Source organism: Gambusia affinis, linkage group LG20 (genome assembly GCF_019740435.1).
Source record: "Gambusia affinis linkage group LG20, SWU_Gaff_1.0, whole genome shotgun sequence".
Lineage (NCBI taxonomy): Eukaryota > Metazoa > Chordata > Actinopteri > Cyprinodontiformes > Poeciliidae > Gambusia > Gambusia affinis.
The window spans coordinates 1,616,856-1,636,181 of NC_057887.1; the positions used below are offsets into that span (position 1 = coordinate 1,616,856).

Genomic DNA, 19,326 nt, shown 5'->3' on the forward strand with positions numbered 1-19,326 from the left:
ATAATGACATGGTTGTCATTATCTAGTCATAAATGTATATTTAATTTCATAACTGAAGAACTGATCACTTATATTTTTAGTCTTTCTTTACAAATCAAGTTTTATTCATGGATTCCAGTCATAGTTTTACCAGTAACCAGTCTTGTGGAGGTTTACTCCTTGATCAGAATGCTGCAGTCAGCTGGGTGAGGATGGAGCACGAGGAAGTTGAACTGAGATCTATGAGTGTGCCTTGTCTGTTTGGCTTCTTGCTGAGTTCAGGTTTTTTTTATCAGTGTTTAATCCTGCAGCTCCGCACTGATTTCACCCATTGACTGACCTTATGTTTGTTTTGGTGAAATCGCTGGAACCCACTAGTGCTAGATGGATTAGTAAAATGATCGCTGTTGTAATTTTACTAATCCATTACTAATAAGAAGTTGTCCCATGCTCACTAACATAAGTACTATTAGTAACACACCCAGAGCTCCATACGCTCTGGGTGTATGGAGCTCAGAGCGTATGGAGCTCATTATTAATTTGCCGTTCATTAATTTGCTGAACATGTTTTTGTATGTTTTATGAGAGAAATATAATTGAGGTTGGATCTGACACTGGAGTCATGGAACAAAGAAAACACACACTCTGAGTTGCAGTATTTGGAGTATCAGGAGTTGATAAAAAACGATTTAGTCTTTTCCAGGTTGTTAAATGATTTTTAATTTGACATTAAGTGGCCAAAACTGCACAACAAGTTCTACAATACTTGAAAGTAAACAAGCTTTCATTGAAGATCAGCAAGCTGCATTAGCTCTGTAACAGCAGCTGCAGCAGTCCAGAGAGGCGCCAGATGAAAACAGGACTGTTCCATGTTCCCCTTTGGAATTTGGAACCAAATTTTCAACCATACAGAAAGTATTCCTGCTGAATAAGATGGATTTAATCTTTATCACAGATGTGTGACTGGATGGATCTGATGTGATCATCCTACCTGGGGAAGAGTTTGGATAACGTGCGGAAAACTGGAGGCTGAAATACAATCTTCTGTTTTCCAAAACTTGTTTAAGTTTCAGGAAGATTAATTTACCAAATGTTACGTAAAATATCCACAGACAGCTGCAATGTATTTTGCAGCTAGAAGAAAGAATGAGATAATAGCACCATATCAAGTTAACACACTAACTCCTTATTTATTTAAAGATTGTATTTGATCATAAAATTATTATTGATCCTTTTGAAAGCTTATTGTGTTTTGTCCCAACAGGATTAGGTCATTATCTTCACAAGCCAATGTGACATGAATTGACAAAAAGCTAAATAAGAAGTAATCATAAAAACTCAAAGGTCATAAACATCCCATGTTCTAAAAATTTCATGTTCATCCTCTCCAGAATTAATTATTTCAGTTCAGTGTAAAGTCAGAAGGCCTTCTGCCCAGATCCTGGTGGAAGTAGCTAAATATGTGGAGAATGACTACAAACAAGGCATTAGTGGATGATCAGCGTACATACCTGTCAACTCCACATTTTCCTGCATTATAGTCATTACGTGCCCCCCACACCCTGCCTTCCACACTCCCTTCCTGGGGTAGTCTACTCCCACTCCCCTTTCCGACAGTAGTCACAAGTCCCGGACATCAAATTTCCCATATTCTAATGTCCAAAACTTGACAGGTATGTCAGCATGTTCCAATGGCCCAGTCCAAGTTCTGACCTCAAACTGACTGAAATGCTGTTAGGATTTTATGAAAGCAAATCAGAATCTCCTGAATCTTAGCAGACTAAAGAAATATTGAAATGAAGAGTGGATTAAGATCCTTCCATAATGATGTGAAAGACTGACGTAGTCAGACAGAAAGCAACTAGAAGTGACATCTGTTAAAGGCGGTTCTATGGGACCCAGCTGGGCGTTGATGCAGTCTGAAGTTCTGTCTCCAAATCAAAACTAACAACAGGGATGGTCAAGTTAAAATCTATTTATGCCAGAAAATGATGCAAAAGAGAAAATCTTGGTAATACAAGTAGAAGGAAAAAACAGCATGGATGGAGCTTGTTGGTGATGCATGCATTCACATGATATCCTGAACTCTGGAGGAATATCTGCCATGTGTTAGTTTGGAACGTTTGCATTTTTTACTTTAAAAGGATTGTAAAAGACTGTTGACTCTAAAAGGTTCTGTCAGTCTGATGTTTTTATATGAAAAATGTGTAGGAGCCCTGGTCTTCATCTGCTAATGAAAGTCGATAAAATCTAAATGCAACAGAGTTCACTTTTAGAAAGGAAAAAAGAACCATGTGTACATTTATAATGTTGGTTTATACTGCATATACTGTATGATTTACTGTGTTGCTCTGTACAGTTGGAAATTTTCATCAATGTTGACCAGCTTAGGCAACTTCATTGTCATTTGGTTGCTGATTAGTTGGTGTCCAACATGTTTCAGGATGAGGTGGACAATCAGAACCCAGTGTTAAGAGACAACCCTTGAAGTATTGTTGCTTATTTAAACAGTGGTATCCTAAACCTGTTGTTTTTGTGTTGCAGGACCCTACTCCCTTAATGGCTACCGTGTGCGTGTGTACAGACAAGACTCGGCCACCCAATGGTTCACTGGAATTATTACACACCACGACCTCTTCAGTAGAAATATGGTTGTTATGAATGACCAGGTATATGAGTCATCCTTCTCCTTCTCAATTTGACTTCTACTGTTGAATTAAGTCAGTCGTTTTCAGTTTGTCACTGGATTTTTATATTCAGAAATCAGGTTGATTGAATTCAGCTTTTAAAGTGTATGTCTTATATTTTCACAGTTAAAGGCTTTTCAGTGTAATAGATCATATTTGCAATATTATTTGTAAATATGGTGGTTATCTTGACTAAGTATGGTGATGTTTATATTAGCACCTTGACTTTCAGATTATATGGCACCAGAAATTATTTATATTTCAACTTCATGTTAATCAGGCCCGTCCCCTGGTTAACAGTGAACAGTGTGAAACATGGCTGATGTGTGTTCAGGTGCTAGAGCCTCAGAATGTGGACCCATCCATGGTGCAGATGACTTTTCTGGATGATGTAGTTCACTCGTTGCTAAAAGGAGAAAACATCGGCATCACCTCTAGACGAAGGTCGCGATCGAGTCAGAACAACTCTGCTCATGTGAGTATCTGGAAACTTGTGTGTTTTCTAATAGCTCTTGTGTACATCTTGTTTATTGTAGGTTTATGACCACTAAGATGAGGTTCTCTGTGACTGGAATACATTTTTCTATATCACATATGCGACTGTTATTTTTGTATCTTAGAGGGATAGATTTCAAACAGAAATGAGACCGTCTCACTGGAGTCCTTTAAAACTTGGTCACATGCACTTAGTCATAGTGAAGTTTGTCTTTTTTATGTGTGGTGCTCAGTCACCACTCATACATTCTGTCGCTCAGATTAGCACTAAGTTCCTGTCATGTCACTGTTGGCAGCTAAATACATAAATTTGATCATTGTCTTTTATGTTATTTTGTTTTGTGTTTTATTTTTATTTTGTTCTTGTCAGATGCCTCATAAGACAAACATGAATGAAATAGCTCACATGTTAGAAATCAGTAACTTCTGGCCCCTACAGTCATTAATAAAATCTGTCCTTGTCCCACATTCATTTCATTTTGTTTTATTTTGATTTTCCTTTTGTTTTTATTATTTTCTTTTCTGTTTGATACATTAAAGATGGCAGGAGGGAGACCCGTCGGGACCACTGGCAACTCTCAGGTACCCTTTACCCCCTTCCCTCCATCTGCTCCCTAACCCCCCATACCTTCACTTTCTAGAACACACAGAGGTTAAAATCGTTTGCTAGTAGACAAGTGCTCATTGTAATCATAGCTTTGACCCCTTTCATTCATCGTTCCACTATAAACACACACTTTGATCACTGTGTCCTTTCATATCATACAAGTTGATCTGTAGAGGTCACATACCTGCCTTCTTTTAGAGACTGCAGCTGGGGTCTACAACTGAGTGATATGTATATTTGTGTGTCAAACATTTCCCCCACATCTGGTTTTGTTGCAGACCACTGCTTTAAAAACAAGGAGAATAATCCAGCATCTTCTCCTTCATGTTATTATCTGCAGCTTATTTTTCAGATCAGACATGCTGGAGGATCAGACGGTGATTCTGTTCTCTACACACCCACAGCTTCCAGTTATTGTTGTGTGTTCACTTTGTTTCACATTGCCACGCCACACTTGTTCCGCAATCCCATTATACCGCTCACAGATGTTTCAGTTCTGAAACACCGGAGTAATACTGGTTCACTTTGACCCTCCACCCTGTGTGAGGATGTTTGAGTTACTGCAACCACATGTAGATCACAGAATGAAGCTATGATCTGACAGAAGCTCATGATTCAGACATAAACTCCACATCACCGTTAGACTCCCTGCTGTCCTCAGAATCAACTAGATTTTCACCTGACAAACATAGAATAGACTAAAACCTCCAGTTCATATTGCACCTGTAATGTTGAGCTTTTGTATCAGCGTCCATTATGACTTTAGTATTGCTCCCTCATCATATCCACCTAGTGTGTTTTTAGCATTTATATTCTTGGATGATTTCAGTGACACTGTTTGCACTGAAGGTTTGTCTGAAACCTACTGACTTAAACAGATAGGGCTCTGCTCATTCATTCAGTTCCAGTGACATTTTGCTGCCCTCGTCAACCAATAGTGGTACAAAGGTCATCTTAAAATGAGAGTCAAAAGAAAATTCTGTTTTGTTATTGAAGAAGATTTTATGTCTTAAAGACAGAAGTCAGACAGCAGCTGTGGTCAGTACAGATATAAATTACAAGCTTTAATCTGATGATGAAGCAGTTTGTGTTGACTCTCGGATGTTGATTTTTTGTTAAAGTGCATGTCTAACTCCTTTTATTCTAACAGAGTCATTACACACGAGCCCAGGCCAACAGCCCCCGTCCCATTATGATGTCATCAGGACCCAGCCCTAAGAGCTCCCAGGGCCCCCTGGCCCCTCAGCAGCAGAGTCAGTCGCAGCAAACGCAGCAGACGGTCAGCCAGTCGTACCACTCACCAGGCGGCAGCGGGCGAGAGCAGAGAGAGCAACGCGGCGGCCGCTCCTCCAGGAGGAAAGGCTCTGACAGCAGCCTTCCAGAGGAGGACAAGGACCGGAGAGAGGAAACCACTGGGAGAGGTGAGCAAGTTTGACATTTGAGAAATGTACATTTATAGTTAATCCAAAAAGTATTCATATTTCACTTTTACCACACTTTGCTATTTTACTCCCTACACACAGATATCCCGTCTGTGAAAAATTGTATTCCAAGTTTTTTTTTCTGTAGCAGCAGAAAATATGTACATTTTATCAAATCTACATAAGTCCACTGAATTATTTGATCAAGTGTATTTTTTTTCATCACCAGGTTGTTGATAATGCCGATAAGTAGCCAACAGAAAAATGTTCATTTTATCTTGCATAATAATCATAGTTACTGCAGGTGTCATTACAGCAGTGTGGCTGACCCAGGCAGTCAGCTGCTCAGTCCAGCCAACTTCTCTATTTTCTGGCTCTTTCACCCCCTCATGTGTCCAGAGAACAGAATTGTCAACATATTAACTTCTGCTGATCTCCCACCAAAACCAGATCCTTGCTCCACTTCTTCTCATTAACGTCATTTTTAGCAGAAAGCCATTCTAGCAGGTTGTATTCCTCCTCCCAGGCTGGCGGCCTCTGGCTCCTTCTGTTTCTCTGTCATATGTTTGTTTTTCTAAACCATCACACTAACTGGCCGTAACAATCTGAATCTTAAGTCCAAATTAGATAAAACATTTAAAGAGATTGTGATGAGATAAGGCCTTCAACTTTACCTTCTAAATACCTCTACATGGAGGTATTTATGGTGTGATGAGGTGCAGCTGTCCAGGGTTGAATGTGTTCATGTTCATGTTTTCTGCTCTGGGTCAAATGGTCACACAGCACTGATGTCATCTGCTATCGTGTATTTTAAGTCAAGCAAATCAGCAGTCGATATTTTTTCTTTAACTTTGTCTCTTTATTATCCAATTTCTTTATTCACCTGTCAATGTTTTTATTTTGCAACCCACTAAACAGCCCTCCCCTTTTATTGTCCTTTTAAACATCTGGGAAAAATCTCGTTTTACTTTACTATTGGTCAAGTTTTCCTCTCCAGATATATTGTCTTTTATCTAAACTGAGGTTTTGAGTTTTTACGTTTATGTTACATGATAAAACTAACAGTTATTGTTTTCATTTGCCCAGAATCTAAGGCCAAGGTAAAACAGACTGCAAACAAACGCAGGAAAGGTGAAGAAGATGAGAAGAAAGCAGGTCTGAAGAGACTGAAGGCTGACATGACTTCAGATCTGTCAGAGAGCAGTGACTCAGAAAACCCACACAAGAGGACCACCCACTCATCATGCTGCTCCTCCTCTTCATCATCCTCGTCATCTTCGTCCTCCTCCTCCTCTTCCTCTGAGCCTAACTCTGAGAATGAGCTAAAGACTCGCAGCAGTGATGTGATAAAAAGTGCCATTTCCAAAATGGAGGACGAGGAGAAGCCAGTGTTAAAGGGACCCAAAATGAACGATACCTCGTCTTTCATCAGGTGCTTGTCTCCGTGGGCGGAGCTCCGAGCAGCTGAGGACATTAAGAAAAGTGCAGTAAAGGATTCAGGTCAAATTCTGACAAATGAAGAGGAGGAATTGGAGGCAGTGACTCGGATCACCCAGTCTCCACTGCAGCAAACGTCTCTCATACCTGACATGGTCCAAAGTGGAGCTGGGGAGAACACCAAGAACACTGTAAAAGGTAGGCTGCAGCCTGCACTGTAAAAGGTAGGCCTGTCAGCTGCTTCCAGCTTCTCACCCTGCTTAATGTTTGTCTTCCAGCATCATCTCCATCCCAGACTCCATCACTGTCCCAGCTCCATGGCAACAACGTGATTGACATTACAGACGACGCTCAGGCCACCGTACACCAGGAGAGCTCGGAGGCGGTCTCGGCGCTGCTCGCCTCCCAGAAAGACGAGTCGGTGGCCCTCTCCCCGTACCTCCCCCTCAACCCCTCCCCTGTCTCATCTCCTCCTGTACCCACATCCCCCTCCCCACCAGAGGGGTGCCGCAGAGCGGAGGTGGACTCACTCATGAAGCCACCGGGAGTTACTGGAGGCAGCGTTACATTGCCCAAAAGTTTAAACGGCAAAGTGGAGTTTACCCCAGCTGAGGTCATGAGGTGAGCCTCTGGTGTTTTCCTGGTTTCCAGCAGAAAAAGCAATGCTAAAGAGACAAATAAAACTTCCATCCAGCCATGTAAAAGCATATGAATTACTAAAGAAATAAATGAAATGGAAAGAATATATGCACTCAACCAAACCCTTGTGTATGCTGAGTAAAACAATCCAGCTCAGAAACCACTTATTTAATTATGTAGGTTTTCACCAAATCCCACCGCAGCTAGCAGAGCCAGCTGACTCATTGCATCCATTTGACTTTCAGAATATTTACTTCCTACCAAAAAGGTGTATAAAAAATTAAATGCACATTAAAATATGTTATTGCATCAGAACACGCATGAGTTTTAAAGAAAAATTAGTGTACTACTTAAAGTCTTTTACATAAAGGGAAAGAATAAATGTAAAAAAAATTATGCTTACTTAATTTCATTAAACTGGTTTATTTGTTGGTTGCTCGGATGTTAAAACTGACTCCAAAAGCTTAGTTTACACAGTCGACAAGTGGCAAGTAATGAAGTAAATGTACTTTGAATGAACTCGGTACAGTTCAAACTAAATTCTCCTGTTAGAAGAAAATCTAGTCTGCACCCTTAATATTTTATCAAATTTTTTATATATAAAGGTGGTTTTTATTTAATTTATCTTTTCTATGCCAACACATGTATTTACACTCATACTTAAGTAGAGAATGTGAGTAACACTAAACACCAGGTGTCTTCTCTAAAAATCTTTTTCTGAGAAGAAAAGATTATTGATCCAGGATCAGATACACATACTGGGGCTGCTGTAAAACAATTATTTTAGTAATTGACTAATGTATTGATTATTCTGCCGATTTATCTAGTAATCAAATAGAAAAAATAAATAAATAAAATATTGGTAAACTCTGCCATAATATCAACATTGGTACAAAATTTTCTTACATGCGTATTCCTAACAATTACTTTTCTGTAGTTTAGAAAATTAACCTAACCTAACTAATTTTTAAGTCAATCTGGACAAAAATTACACATAAATCTGAAATTATATTCAGTTTAATAATAAAAAAGAATCAGGATGACAAAGACACTATCAAAAATACTCCGGTCGTATTCATCTGTTAAACAGTTTAATAGATGAACTCTCACTTTCCACACACAGCCACTTATATCTTTTGTGTCCTTGTGAGCAACGGATGTACACACCACAGTCCACTCCGCCACCCATTTGTTGTGACCAGGATAGTAGGAAATTCATCTGTAAAGCTACACTTATGCTAAGCATTAGCTACAAAACTATTTGCTCCACACATGCCAGGCACTCAAACACCAACTCAGCTGCAAATAATTTGCCTAGAAGAATTTTGATAATTGATAATTATTTGAATGATTTGATTCATCATTACTGCCCTAAAGCAAAGCAGAATGATGTGTGTCTGTTGTCTTTCTAGTGGTTAAAACTTCACTGTTTGGGGAGTGTGTTTGGATCTCACGTGTTCTTTTCCTTTTGTTGAAGAAATTAGCAGATTTGTTAAAGTTTCTTTTGTCCTGTGTGTTTCCAGGCCGGTCTCATCCATAGCTGAAACTACGCCCCTGGTGGATAAGGAGAAAACTGTTGTTTCTCCTCATCAGCTTCATCATCAGCAACAGCAGCTGCATGAGCAGCAACACACACAACAGATGCAACAATATACAGCTGTCCAACATGGAGTTCCTCTTTCTCTATCTGAGGGTTCCAGTAAACCTCCACAGCAGCAACCCCCCCACCACAAGACCCTCACTCCCACCCCGGACTTGGCCAAATCCAAAGTGAGCCCCAGGCACACATCCAGTCCTGTTCAGAAATCCCAGCCCCCCAGCAGCTCTCACAACCAGTCGTATCCCAGCCCGAACCCAGCGGACCCTCTTAAAGCTAAACCCCACCCGGGCCTCCTGGACATCTCCAAACCCAAAGCAAACACTACTCCTGAGGTCAGTAAGCATAAAGTCCTGAGGTACCCCGACTCCTCCCCATCCCCAAGTGCTCGCTTGCCCATCAAGGTGGACTTAGTGGAACCTCCACGCTCTGGTTTCAAGCCAGTGGGGTTGCGGTCAGAAGCGGGTGGAGTCAGTGCGAGCGGCAGCACAAAGAGTCCGCTGATCATCGACAAGAACGAGACCTTCACTGTTTACAGGGACCCAGCATTAGTTCGCTCAGACGCAGATAACTCTGTCACTCCACCTAACTCCTCCAACCATGTGGCAGCCTATCTGCATCCCCACTTGCACCCCTTGCACCCACCCTCTCCCCACTCCCCTTGCCTAACATCTCCATCCCATCCCCATGGTGCCTCCCACCTCCTCGCCCCTCCTCACTCCTCACCCCTCCCTCATCCACACCTCCTGCCCCCTGGAATGCTCCCAGCTATGCATCCTCCCCCAGGCTCTCTGTTTGCAGGACACCCTCGGCTGGACTCCCCAGGCGGTCTCAGCCACCTTGCCCTTCCTCACCCAGCAGCTACACATCAGCAGCAGTTCTTGCAGGTGTGTGTCCTGATACAAGAACCACAATAATACCTCTATTGTTTTAAACTCATCCTTTTGTTTCTTATTCTGAAATGTTGCGTTGGTGAAAGGGTCCACTCAACCTTCCCTCTGTTTTCAGGGTCATGGTGGAGCAGCAGGTCTCAGTTTGTTCCCCATCATATGGCCTTACCCTAATGGAACGCCACCTCCGTACCCCCCAGGACTCAGCCTCCCACCAACTGCTAAATGGGTGCACTCTGAAAATCCCATCACTGTGAATTCTGAGGCGTCTCTAAGGAGGGTAGGTGTAATGCTCAGAGTTCAGGGGGTTTAAAGCACATTTAGCTTGTATTTCATTGGGATTGTAGGACCTAAACTATCAAAGTAGCACATAACTGTTAAAGCTGCAGTATATTACTTTTCCAAAAATATATTTTTTCCATATTTATTAAAACTATCACTATATTGTGACAGTATGGTTTGAGACCAATAATCTGTGAAAAAAATTAAGCTCTTCCACCTCCTCCCTGTTCTGCTATTACTGTCTGAAGAAATCCACTGATACCAGACAGATAGAACCAATCAGAGTCAGGAGGCGGGGCTTAGAGCCGTCAACCTCGTGTACATCGTGCTAAATGTGCTAATGGCAGAGTGAGAACTTAACGGATAGGAAAACAGTTTTTTTATTTGTTTTTTTTGTTTTGTTTAACCGCTGTCATCGGTTAAATAGCCTTAGCATTCGTGGCAGGCTATGCTGCAGTGACCCACCTGTAGCTCAGCAGAAAGCAAAGGGGAGGGTCTGAGCATAAGAGTGATTGACAGCGCTAAGACCCTCCTCCTGACTCTGATTGGTTGTTTTTGACTGAGCTGTGTATTTCTGGAGGTAGTACCGGGAGAAGGCAGAGAAGCATGATTTTTTTTTCACATTTATTTCTTTTATATTGTGCTGTCTTGACATAACTTTAACAAATATGTGAAAAACATTTTTTTGTAAATGTTGCATACTATGCCTTTAAACGTTTTCTTTAAGTTTTACTGTTATTGTATTTACTTTGTTCTTGCTGTAGCCATTTGCCAGTGATGGTAAAGTCTTTTCCTGTCTGGGTTTTGCTTGTCCTGTGCAGAACACTGCCAGTCCATGGCTGCATCAGACTGCTGGTAGTTCCACTGACGGTCTCGGTTTACTGAACCACATTCCAGTCAGGCCAGCCAGCGCTGACGCTCACCGCCCCTCTGCTAAGATCAACATGCATACCAACCCATCAATGTCAAAGACTGTCATGGATGTTCATAAAGAGTAAGAGAATAAGTCTTTAACTTTATTTTCCAAAAAATAGCCTTAGAAGAGATGAATTAAGAGTGATGTCTGTTTAGTGTTAAAACCCAACAATAGCTTGTGTAAAACCTTCTATTCATAACAAAACTTCTCAAAAACTTGGCTATCATTAGTTCTATGTTTCTAATGGTTATTGTATTGTCAAAATGGAGCATTAAGGATACACAAACCACTATTGCTTATCTAACCACCACTAACTTTTAAAAAGGGTTGCAAAATGTTGTTATGATGAGATTTCAGGCAAAAGCATCTGCTTTAACTTGTTTGAATTGTCTGTTTGCAGAGATGTGGAGAAAAAGGGTTTTGTGGATCCCGTCAGGAATTTAACCTTTGCTCAAATAAAACCAGACCAGACAGACAGAAGTCGTACCCCAACAGGAAAAGATGTCCACCTGCACCGCCTTTACCTGGATCCGCACAGCAAAACCCGCCTGACAAATACACAGGTACATAGTTGCACTGTGACAGCTTGTGCAGTCAAAGTGCATCATCAACGATGATTTCTTTAGAAAGCCATCATCACTAAAGGCTTTCTAAATAACAGAGACAAGGACTCATGTTGTGAGTTTGAATCTAGTTAGACTCTAGCTACAGATTTAATGGCTTTCTATTCGACTTGATGAACTCACTTGATGGACTCGACTTGGACTTGAGGCATTTTACTTGAAAATGAAGGTGTGTGCATAAAGTTGTAAAAATGACAGTTTTGTTCATCAGTCAACAGTGCCTTCTCTGTGGCTGCACAAGCCAACAGTGTGAGGACATTCACTGCTGAATGCTGTGTATGTTTTGATGGTAAACAGACAGAATTTACAGATGTGAATAAAAACAAAAGCATTTAGCATTTTTCCCATTGCAATAGCTTAATAATGTTATTATAAATCTTCAATTTTGTGATTTTCAACATTCTATGTTTTTATAAAAAATAGAAGAAAAGAATAATTTATTGTAGGTCTGAAGACTGTCTCAGATGTTTTCCTTTAATAACAGAAAGGTGTACAGCAGGAATTTCAAACTCATTTTCTGTTCAAGTCACATCCAGATCATGAGTTGTGGCAGAATGTATATATAAAACTACTGGACCTATTAAACATTTAAAAATATTTTAGCTTTCACTTCAGACATAAAGGCTCATTAAAAGTTGCGATAAACTTAACTAGAAGTTCAGAAGATGAAAACAAAAAAAGCACAAAAACTATTAATAAATGTAGAATATAAAATGGTTTGAATGAATGAATGAGTCTTTTATTGTAGTTTTGACCATTTTAATGTTGCTGGATCAAATTATTTTAATACAATTTTGTAATTTCTGACAATATGTGGATTTTCAATTTTCAGGAAGTACTTCATGCTGCAGACCGGACCATTAAATACAAGGAGGAAAATCGTCAAATTCTGAAGGAGAGCATTGAGGTTGCGCCTTTCACTGCTAAGATTCTGCGGCCCTCTGACCCCGGGTTGGACAGGGACAGGAGCAAAGAGCCAGCATTCCCTGTCCGGATACCAGCTCTTGCCTCTTCAAGTCCAAAGACCAGCCACACTCACCTCCACGTCATCCAGCCAGAAAAAAGCAGCTACTACACCACAATCTCAAACAGCGTTGTGAATGAGCCTCCAAGGCTGTATCCTTCCAAGGAGCAAAGTTCTTACTATGACAAAGTAGTGGGGGTCAGCGTTGCGGCAGCTGTGCAAAGCCAGGGAAGTCAGTCTTTGGTTAGTTACAGCTCCAAAGCTTCTCTCTCTAAGCCTCCTCCTCTTATAAAGCACCAACCAGAAGGAGGAGAAGGTTTAGCAGGGAAAATTACTGAGCAGCTCAGCCAGCAGGCTGCTCTTATCCCTCATCAACATTTGACAAGCATGGACAGGAAGGATCGCCACAGTCCTGCTGCCTCCAATACCACCTCCACGTCGTCGTCCTTGTCCTCGGTCTCCAACCATCACCAGCATCAGCAACACCAGCTCAGGGCAATGCCATCTCTGTACCGAGCTCCTGTCTACCATCCACCCACACAGCTGTCCTTGGAGCGCAAAGAGACGGCAGAGCGAGAGAAGGAGAGGGACAAAGCTGGATATGGTGGACGTCTGTCACCCCCGACCCTCACACCCATCCAGCCAGTCAGCTTACCAACAGCTGGCACCAAAACATCAGCAGAGCAGCAGAAGCCTCCCACGCTGGTGCCAGAACTCAGGGATGTCAAAGTCCATGGAATCGGTGCTGCCGTCACCTCAGTGGCCTCCACTATCAGTGGGGATGTTATGACAGATGGATGGCGTGGTAGAGATCTGATTCAAGAAAGAGGAAGTGTGTTCTGTAGAGACACAGATGTGTTGAGGGGTAAGCCTCAATCAGCAATGGCCTCCGTCATTGTACGTCCAACTACGTCAGTTAGGTATGAAAGTCCAGTTGGTGCTAACAAATCTGGTGCTACAGTGCATAGGGAGGTTTCTATGTCCTACCCTTCGAGGCTCCCGGGGGAATGTCTGCGTATGAGGGAGGCTGCTCAAGAAGCTGGAGGAGGCAGAGTTATTCAAGTCAACGCAAACATGGACAACGTTTCTGTTCCGTATAAAGCCACCTCCATGCAAAGCTATCAGGGACCTGCAGGTGTCAGCACTACGAACTCTATGTGCAGGTCCCCTGTTGTGTTCTCACCAGCTGTTGATGTTCAGAATAAACCACCAAAGTCAGGATATTCAGCTGAGTTTGGAAACCTTAAACCTGGTGTTGGAGGCTGGCTGCCCAGCCTCTCAGGAGAAGCTGTTGACTCACACTCCATATCACCAGGACTGTCTTTGCCTCCGAGTAATTCGGCAGCAACAACCCTACTTGCTCAAAGCAACACCTCAGCTTCTAGTCCCATTACTGCCTCTAACCAGCCTAACTTGTCCTCTTTTGTACATCTCAAAAAGCACAAGGCTGCCTTGGCTGCAGCCCAGTCTAAGACCAACCTCCCTGCTGGTCCTGCATCATTGCCCACTGGAAACACTTCATCAATTGTGGATCCAGTTGAAAAGACACCCAGTCACAGCTCCACCCCTCCACCCTGTTCTAGCGGAGTCTCCTCAGGTGAGATTAGTAACACCAGCTGTGCACCTGGTAGCACAACACCAGGCACGTCCAGTCCGTTACCTAATGGCCAATCTTCCGGATCGACCTCGCTGGGTTCAGCACAGCCCAGTAACTACCACAAGCTGAAGAAAGCCTGGTTAACGCGACACTCTGAGGAGGACAAGACTTCTACGACGGCCTCCTCGAGCACAAAAGCAGAGAAGCTGCTCACCACCACAACCAGCATGTGCAATGCTACAGCCATGTCAGATATGATCAAGCCCTGTACGGTCAATCTCAGTGCCTCCACGTCCAGTGAGGTGGACATGAACAAAGACATTGGAAGCAGAGGTGAACGAAACCTGGAGGGGAAGAATGCTGGATCAACAGGTGGAGGTGGAGAGGAAAAGAAATCCAGTCATCTCTCAAGGCGAGGGTTCAAACGTTCTTATGACTCTGGGTCAGAAAGTGGCGGAGATGACTCTGACACCAGTGAAAGCAAGATGGAGGGCAGAGCAAAGCGCCAGTCTAAACCAACCTATAAGAAGAAGCAGAATGACATGGCCAAAAGGAAAGGAGACCATGAGAAGGACGATGAGGATGTGAAGCCCAACGGTATCTTTCGATCAGCTCGTGAGAAAACCAAGCTTAAACTGGCGAGCAGCAGTAAGTCCTGTACTGTTAATGTTTGAAACAGTGTTTTCCCCCTCACTAAGGTTCTTCAAATGTAAAAAGAACACGAAACACTGAGAATTTTAAAGTAGGGGTGCACCGATTGCAGTTTTCCTGCTGATCGCAGATTACCAATCTAATCGACCTGCTGATTCTGATTTTGGCCAATACCAATATTTTTTTGTCTAAAATGTCAGAAAATATAGCAAGGAAGTTACTGCGCTGGCAGCAATGGGGTGACTGTTGTTAACTAGAAACATACAGACATGACCTGATGAGCTGGTCTGACAGTCAAACCTCTCTCATGGGAGGGCAGAAGTGGATGGATGGATAGATGGATGGATGGTTGGTTGGGTCGGTGGGTGGGTGCGTTCCTCCCTCCCTCCCTTTCTTACTTTCCTTCCTACTTCCCTTCCTTTAGGATTTTCCCTCAATTGTAGTGGCTGATTTAGACTTTTGATGAGGCAGGTAAAATCAGTTTCACATGTAAGTATCGGCCAAATACCGATCTCCCAAAATTAAGAAAATCGACTGGCCGCTAAAATCAGTGCACCCCTATTTTGAAGTGTCTGGAACTTTTAATGAAATGACATCAGACTTAAAAAGTGCATTTCAAAGATGCTTTCCAATTAAATCAGTCATTTCCATTCATGCACACATTCACACACCAAGTATGGCAAGCTACTGGCATAGGTGAGTGAGGGAGGGGTGCTATGTGGAGCACAAGAGACCGCCTCTGAATGGCTGCCAGGAGAGAATAAAGGATTTCTGAAAGAATCAAAGGAACTAACTCAAATAAAGCTCAAAAAAGTACATTTTACATAATACCCTCCTTTTAAAACAGGTTCACATTTAAACACGAGAGTAAAACAACAAATGTTTTTTTTTTCTTCTCAAGTCTCAAAGTTTCCGTTTTCAAATGGAACAAAAAATCATCATAAATGAATCAAAATGACATTTGCAATTCTGATTAATTTCTGTGTAATCTGTCTGTCACGTCCAGGACTAATGACTTGGTGTGTGCTCTGTTCAGATGGCATCCCTCGTTCTGTGCTGAAGGACTGGAGGAAAGTGAAGAAGCTCAAACAGACAGGGGAGTCCTTTCTGCAGGATGACTCTTGTTCAGAAATTGGACCTAACCTCCAGAAATGTCGAGAGTGCCGGGTCGTCCGCAGTAAAAAGGGGGAGGAGCCAGCACATTCCCCCGTTTTCTGCCGGTTCTACTATTTCAGACGGTAAATGGCTTTCTCACCCATCTGTGTCTTGGAGAAGACATTTAGTTTTTAATATTCTCCTTATTTTAGTTGGGTTTTCAGATAACATGAGTTACAAATGTTGAAGCATAATTATTTTTCTATTTCAGATTTGATTCCATGATTTTGCTTTATTGATAATCCTACACTGTTTATGGAGATATAATCCAACATTGCCGCTGCAGTTCCATTTTTGCAGTCCACTTGTGCAGAATATTGTGTGTTTCCACTCTGTTTTCAGTCATTCTGCAGTTGGCCCAGACTGTATGTGATTTGTCAGATAGCTTGACATTAAAGATCATTAACAAAATCCGTCATCTGACTCATATAGCTCTGGTTCTTCTGAGACACAGAGGCACTGGCATCTACTTTTACTTTTGACTTGATTTGTTTTGTTAACTTTTTAACTCTTGGTGATTTATTGTAAAGCTGCCTTGCAATGTTTTCCATCTTGCTGTGTGTGATGGTGAATTGTGTTTTAAGTGAATAAATGTGACGGATTCCTGTCACATCTTTGAAAAATATGCTGCTTTTGATGAACTGCTGAGAATACTGCATATGGTTTGGAATCAAGGATGTGAAATTCACAGTATGCTGCTCAACCATGACATGAGACTTAGCTGTTGTTTTACTTTAAAAGTTTCCTATTTAAAGATATACTGAACATCTGGGAATAAAATTGCCCAGAAAGGGGCGCCCCCAAGTGGTCAAATAATTATTAGATGAATTCATCTAAAAGTAGGTCATGCCTAACATTTTGAAGTGAGTCTGTCTTTCAGTGCAGACATCATAGATAAATGGGTCATTGCTGTGATATTTGAGGTTTTGGTTGGTTTGAGTTTCAGGAGCGTTATTCCCCATCCATTAAAAAGAAATCTCTTTTCTTATAATGTAAAAACCGTCCTGAACTTCCAGTGGTGTTCTCAGAAGCTTTATTGATCTTTATACAAAATTCTCACCTTTTCATCTTTTATTTTTAATACCACCCAGGCTATCCTTCAGCAAAAATGGAGTCATTCGAATGGATGGCTTCTCCACCCCAGACCAGTTTGACGAAGAGGCCTTGGCCTTATGGGTCCCTGGGCCCCTGGAGGACAGCCACTTGGACCAGATAACTGCCAAGTACATCCTCAGTTACATAGGAGATAAGTTCTGTCAGATGGTGATGACTGAAAACACTGCAGCCAGCTGGATCAAGAAGGATGGTGAGTAGACTAAAATCAGCTATCATGCTCTGTAATTTTAGGAAAAATGGAGGTTCATAACTGTAGATGTGTTTGAAGGCAGGTTTTCCTTTTATATTTTTAGTGATAAATTTAAACAAGTCTTTATACATAATCCTCCTGAGCTGCAGATCTCTTAAACTTATTCCAGCACGCCTTTCTTTGCAGGGAATAATGGAATTTTCGGTTTGTGTTTGTACTCCTGAAGCAAGATTTAGTTTAGTTTTGGAACCGTTAAAGATGTGAAAATGCCACAATTCACACAGGATTTCCTTTTTGTGCCTTGATCGTAAAATAGTTTCTCAGATTTTTACACAGAATGTGTTTTTTTTCCTGTTTCAGCAAAGCTAGCCTGGAAACGGGCAGTCAGAGGGGTTAGAGAGATGTGTGACGCTTGTGAAGCAACACTCTTTAACATCCACTGGGTCTGCCAGAAGTGTGGCTTTGTGGTCTGCCTCGACTGTTACAAAGCCAAGGAGAGAAGGAGTTGCAAAGGTGAGTGTTTGTTTTTGTAGATGGGTAGCATTAGTCCATCTGATCCCCAAAATGCTGTGAAAACAAACTCAAGACCCAACATGTAACCTACAGCTTTACATGACAAATCTTCTATAAATTCCTTGGAATAAAGTAGTTTTATCTCACAACCTTTTGTTAACTATGAAGACTTTTCAATCACAGTAGTCACCTGAGGATTAAAGTTCCCTGTTGTCTGCAGTAGCATGAGTATTGTTGTAGACATTGGGCTGGAATCATTCAGATGTTTGCTAATTCTGAAGCTAATGACCTGTGTCATCCCTCTGTTTAGATAAAGAGCTGTATGGCTGGTTGAAGTGTGTTAAAGGTCAAGCTCATGACCATAAACATCTCATGCCAACACAGATCATCCCTGGCAAAGGTATGATACATGTTGGCTTCATGTCTGTTTTTAATGTGATGGATATTACTGATTTTTATATTCATACTTATATATACTTATGGTATGTTTTTGCTGAAACATTTGTCTTTTAACACGTTTTCACATTTAATGTTCTTTTTATTGCAGTGTTAACAGAGCTGGTGACCTCCATTCACTCCCTTAGAGACAAAAGCAACATCCCGTTTAAATGTCCGTGTTCCACCAAACAGAACGTCCTCACCAAGCTCCCAGCAACCAATGGAGTGTCACAGGTACTGCAGTCTGCCCCACTCTGGGACACCACAGGCTCATTCATAATGAGGGAACTTAAGGAAGGATTCTCACCTTCAGTCTGTGTCCAGCTGTTGAATTTAATAAGGCAGTATTCTGGAAAAAAAAAAAAAAGACTTTTTTTAGCTTTACGTTATGATTCTATTCCCTCATAAAAAGCATATCTGAAGTGTTGTATAAACATCTTTTATACATGTTTGAGAAATTCTTTCATCTCCATGGCAACCATTCATTTGTGTAAAACACCTGGTTGGACCTAGCCCTAACAGTTTCCAAGCTTCCACCTCACAAAGCAGCCCTCCTTTGCCAGTCCACCACTCAACTCCTTCAGACTAGCCAGCAGCAATTAGCAAACACCTGGTGGAACTGTGCATCTGATGAGCTCATTATAGGAACTACTTCTCAGTGCAGTGTTGGTAAAAACTTTGGTAAAGGATGAATAGAGGAGCCATGCTCTGATGACTTCCTGAAGGCAGAGTTTTAAAAAGATCAGGATTTTTTTAAAGAGACAGAAGCCCAATTTCAAAATGTCAAATAACGAACAAATTTTTTAAAGTCCTATTTGATGTATAAAGCCCTTGATAGAACTTAACTCAGTCTGTCTTTAAATGTAACTGTGTTGTTTCTGTCCACCAGGTCCTGCAGAACGTGCTGAACCACAGTAACAAACTGTCTCTGGTGAAGGCTGAGCCCGGCTCCCAGCAGAACCCAGAGGACGGGGGAGCCAAGGCTGAGACCAACGGAGGCCATGGGGGGGGCAGCAGTCCTGGCAGTGACCACGACAGTCTACCTGTCACCCCACCTGAGTCTCAGTCCCCACTTCACTTCCTGGCTGACCTTGCAGAGCAGAAATCCAGGGAGGAAAAGAAAGGTGAG

At 41.9% G+C, this 19,326-nt stretch overlaps 1 protein-coding gene across 2 annotated transcripts in view; it reads left to right on the forward strand.

The window, feature by feature from the left end:
• Positions 1 to 19,326, forward strand: part of jmjd1cb (jumonji domain containing 1Cb) — a 101,558-nt gene that overhangs the window by 74,334 nt on the left and 7,898 nt on the right. The window contains exons 4-20 of one of the 2 annotated variants that reach the window (XM_044102983.1): positions 2,423 to 2,648; positions 3,001 to 3,141; positions 3,702 to 3,743; positions 4,919 to 5,189; positions 6,276 to 6,824; positions 6,905 to 7,247; positions 8,789 to 9,749; positions 9,871 to 10,032; positions 10,856 to 11,028; positions 11,351 to 11,513; positions 12,406 to 14,782; positions 15,822 to 16,023; positions 17,032 to 17,246; positions 17,607 to 17,759; positions 18,070 to 18,159; positions 18,307 to 18,431; positions 19,087 to 19,321. In XM_044102983.1, coding sequence (XP_043958918.1) covers positions 2,628 to 2,648; positions 3,001 to 3,141; positions 3,702 to 3,743; positions 4,919 to 5,189; positions 6,276 to 6,824; positions 6,905 to 7,247; positions 8,789 to 9,749; positions 9,871 to 10,032; positions 10,856 to 11,028; positions 11,351 to 11,513; positions 12,406 to 14,782; positions 15,822 to 16,023; positions 17,032 to 17,246; positions 17,607 to 17,759; positions 18,070 to 18,159; positions 18,307 to 18,431; positions 19,087 to 19,321 — 6,223 coding nt within the window. In that variant the 5' untranslated portion in view covers positions 2,423 to 2,627. Of the gene's footprint in view, positions 1 to 2,422; positions 2,649 to 3,000; positions 3,142 to 3,701; positions 3,744 to 4,918; positions 5,190 to 6,275; positions 6,825 to 6,904; positions 7,248 to 8,788; positions 9,750 to 9,870; positions 10,033 to 10,855; positions 11,029 to 11,350; positions 11,514 to 12,405; positions 14,783 to 15,821; positions 16,024 to 17,031; positions 17,247 to 17,606; positions 17,760 to 18,069; positions 18,160 to 18,306; positions 18,432 to 19,086; positions 19,322 to 19,326 lie in introns of those variants that run through there. The other variant, XM_044102984.1, reaches the window with a different exon arrangement.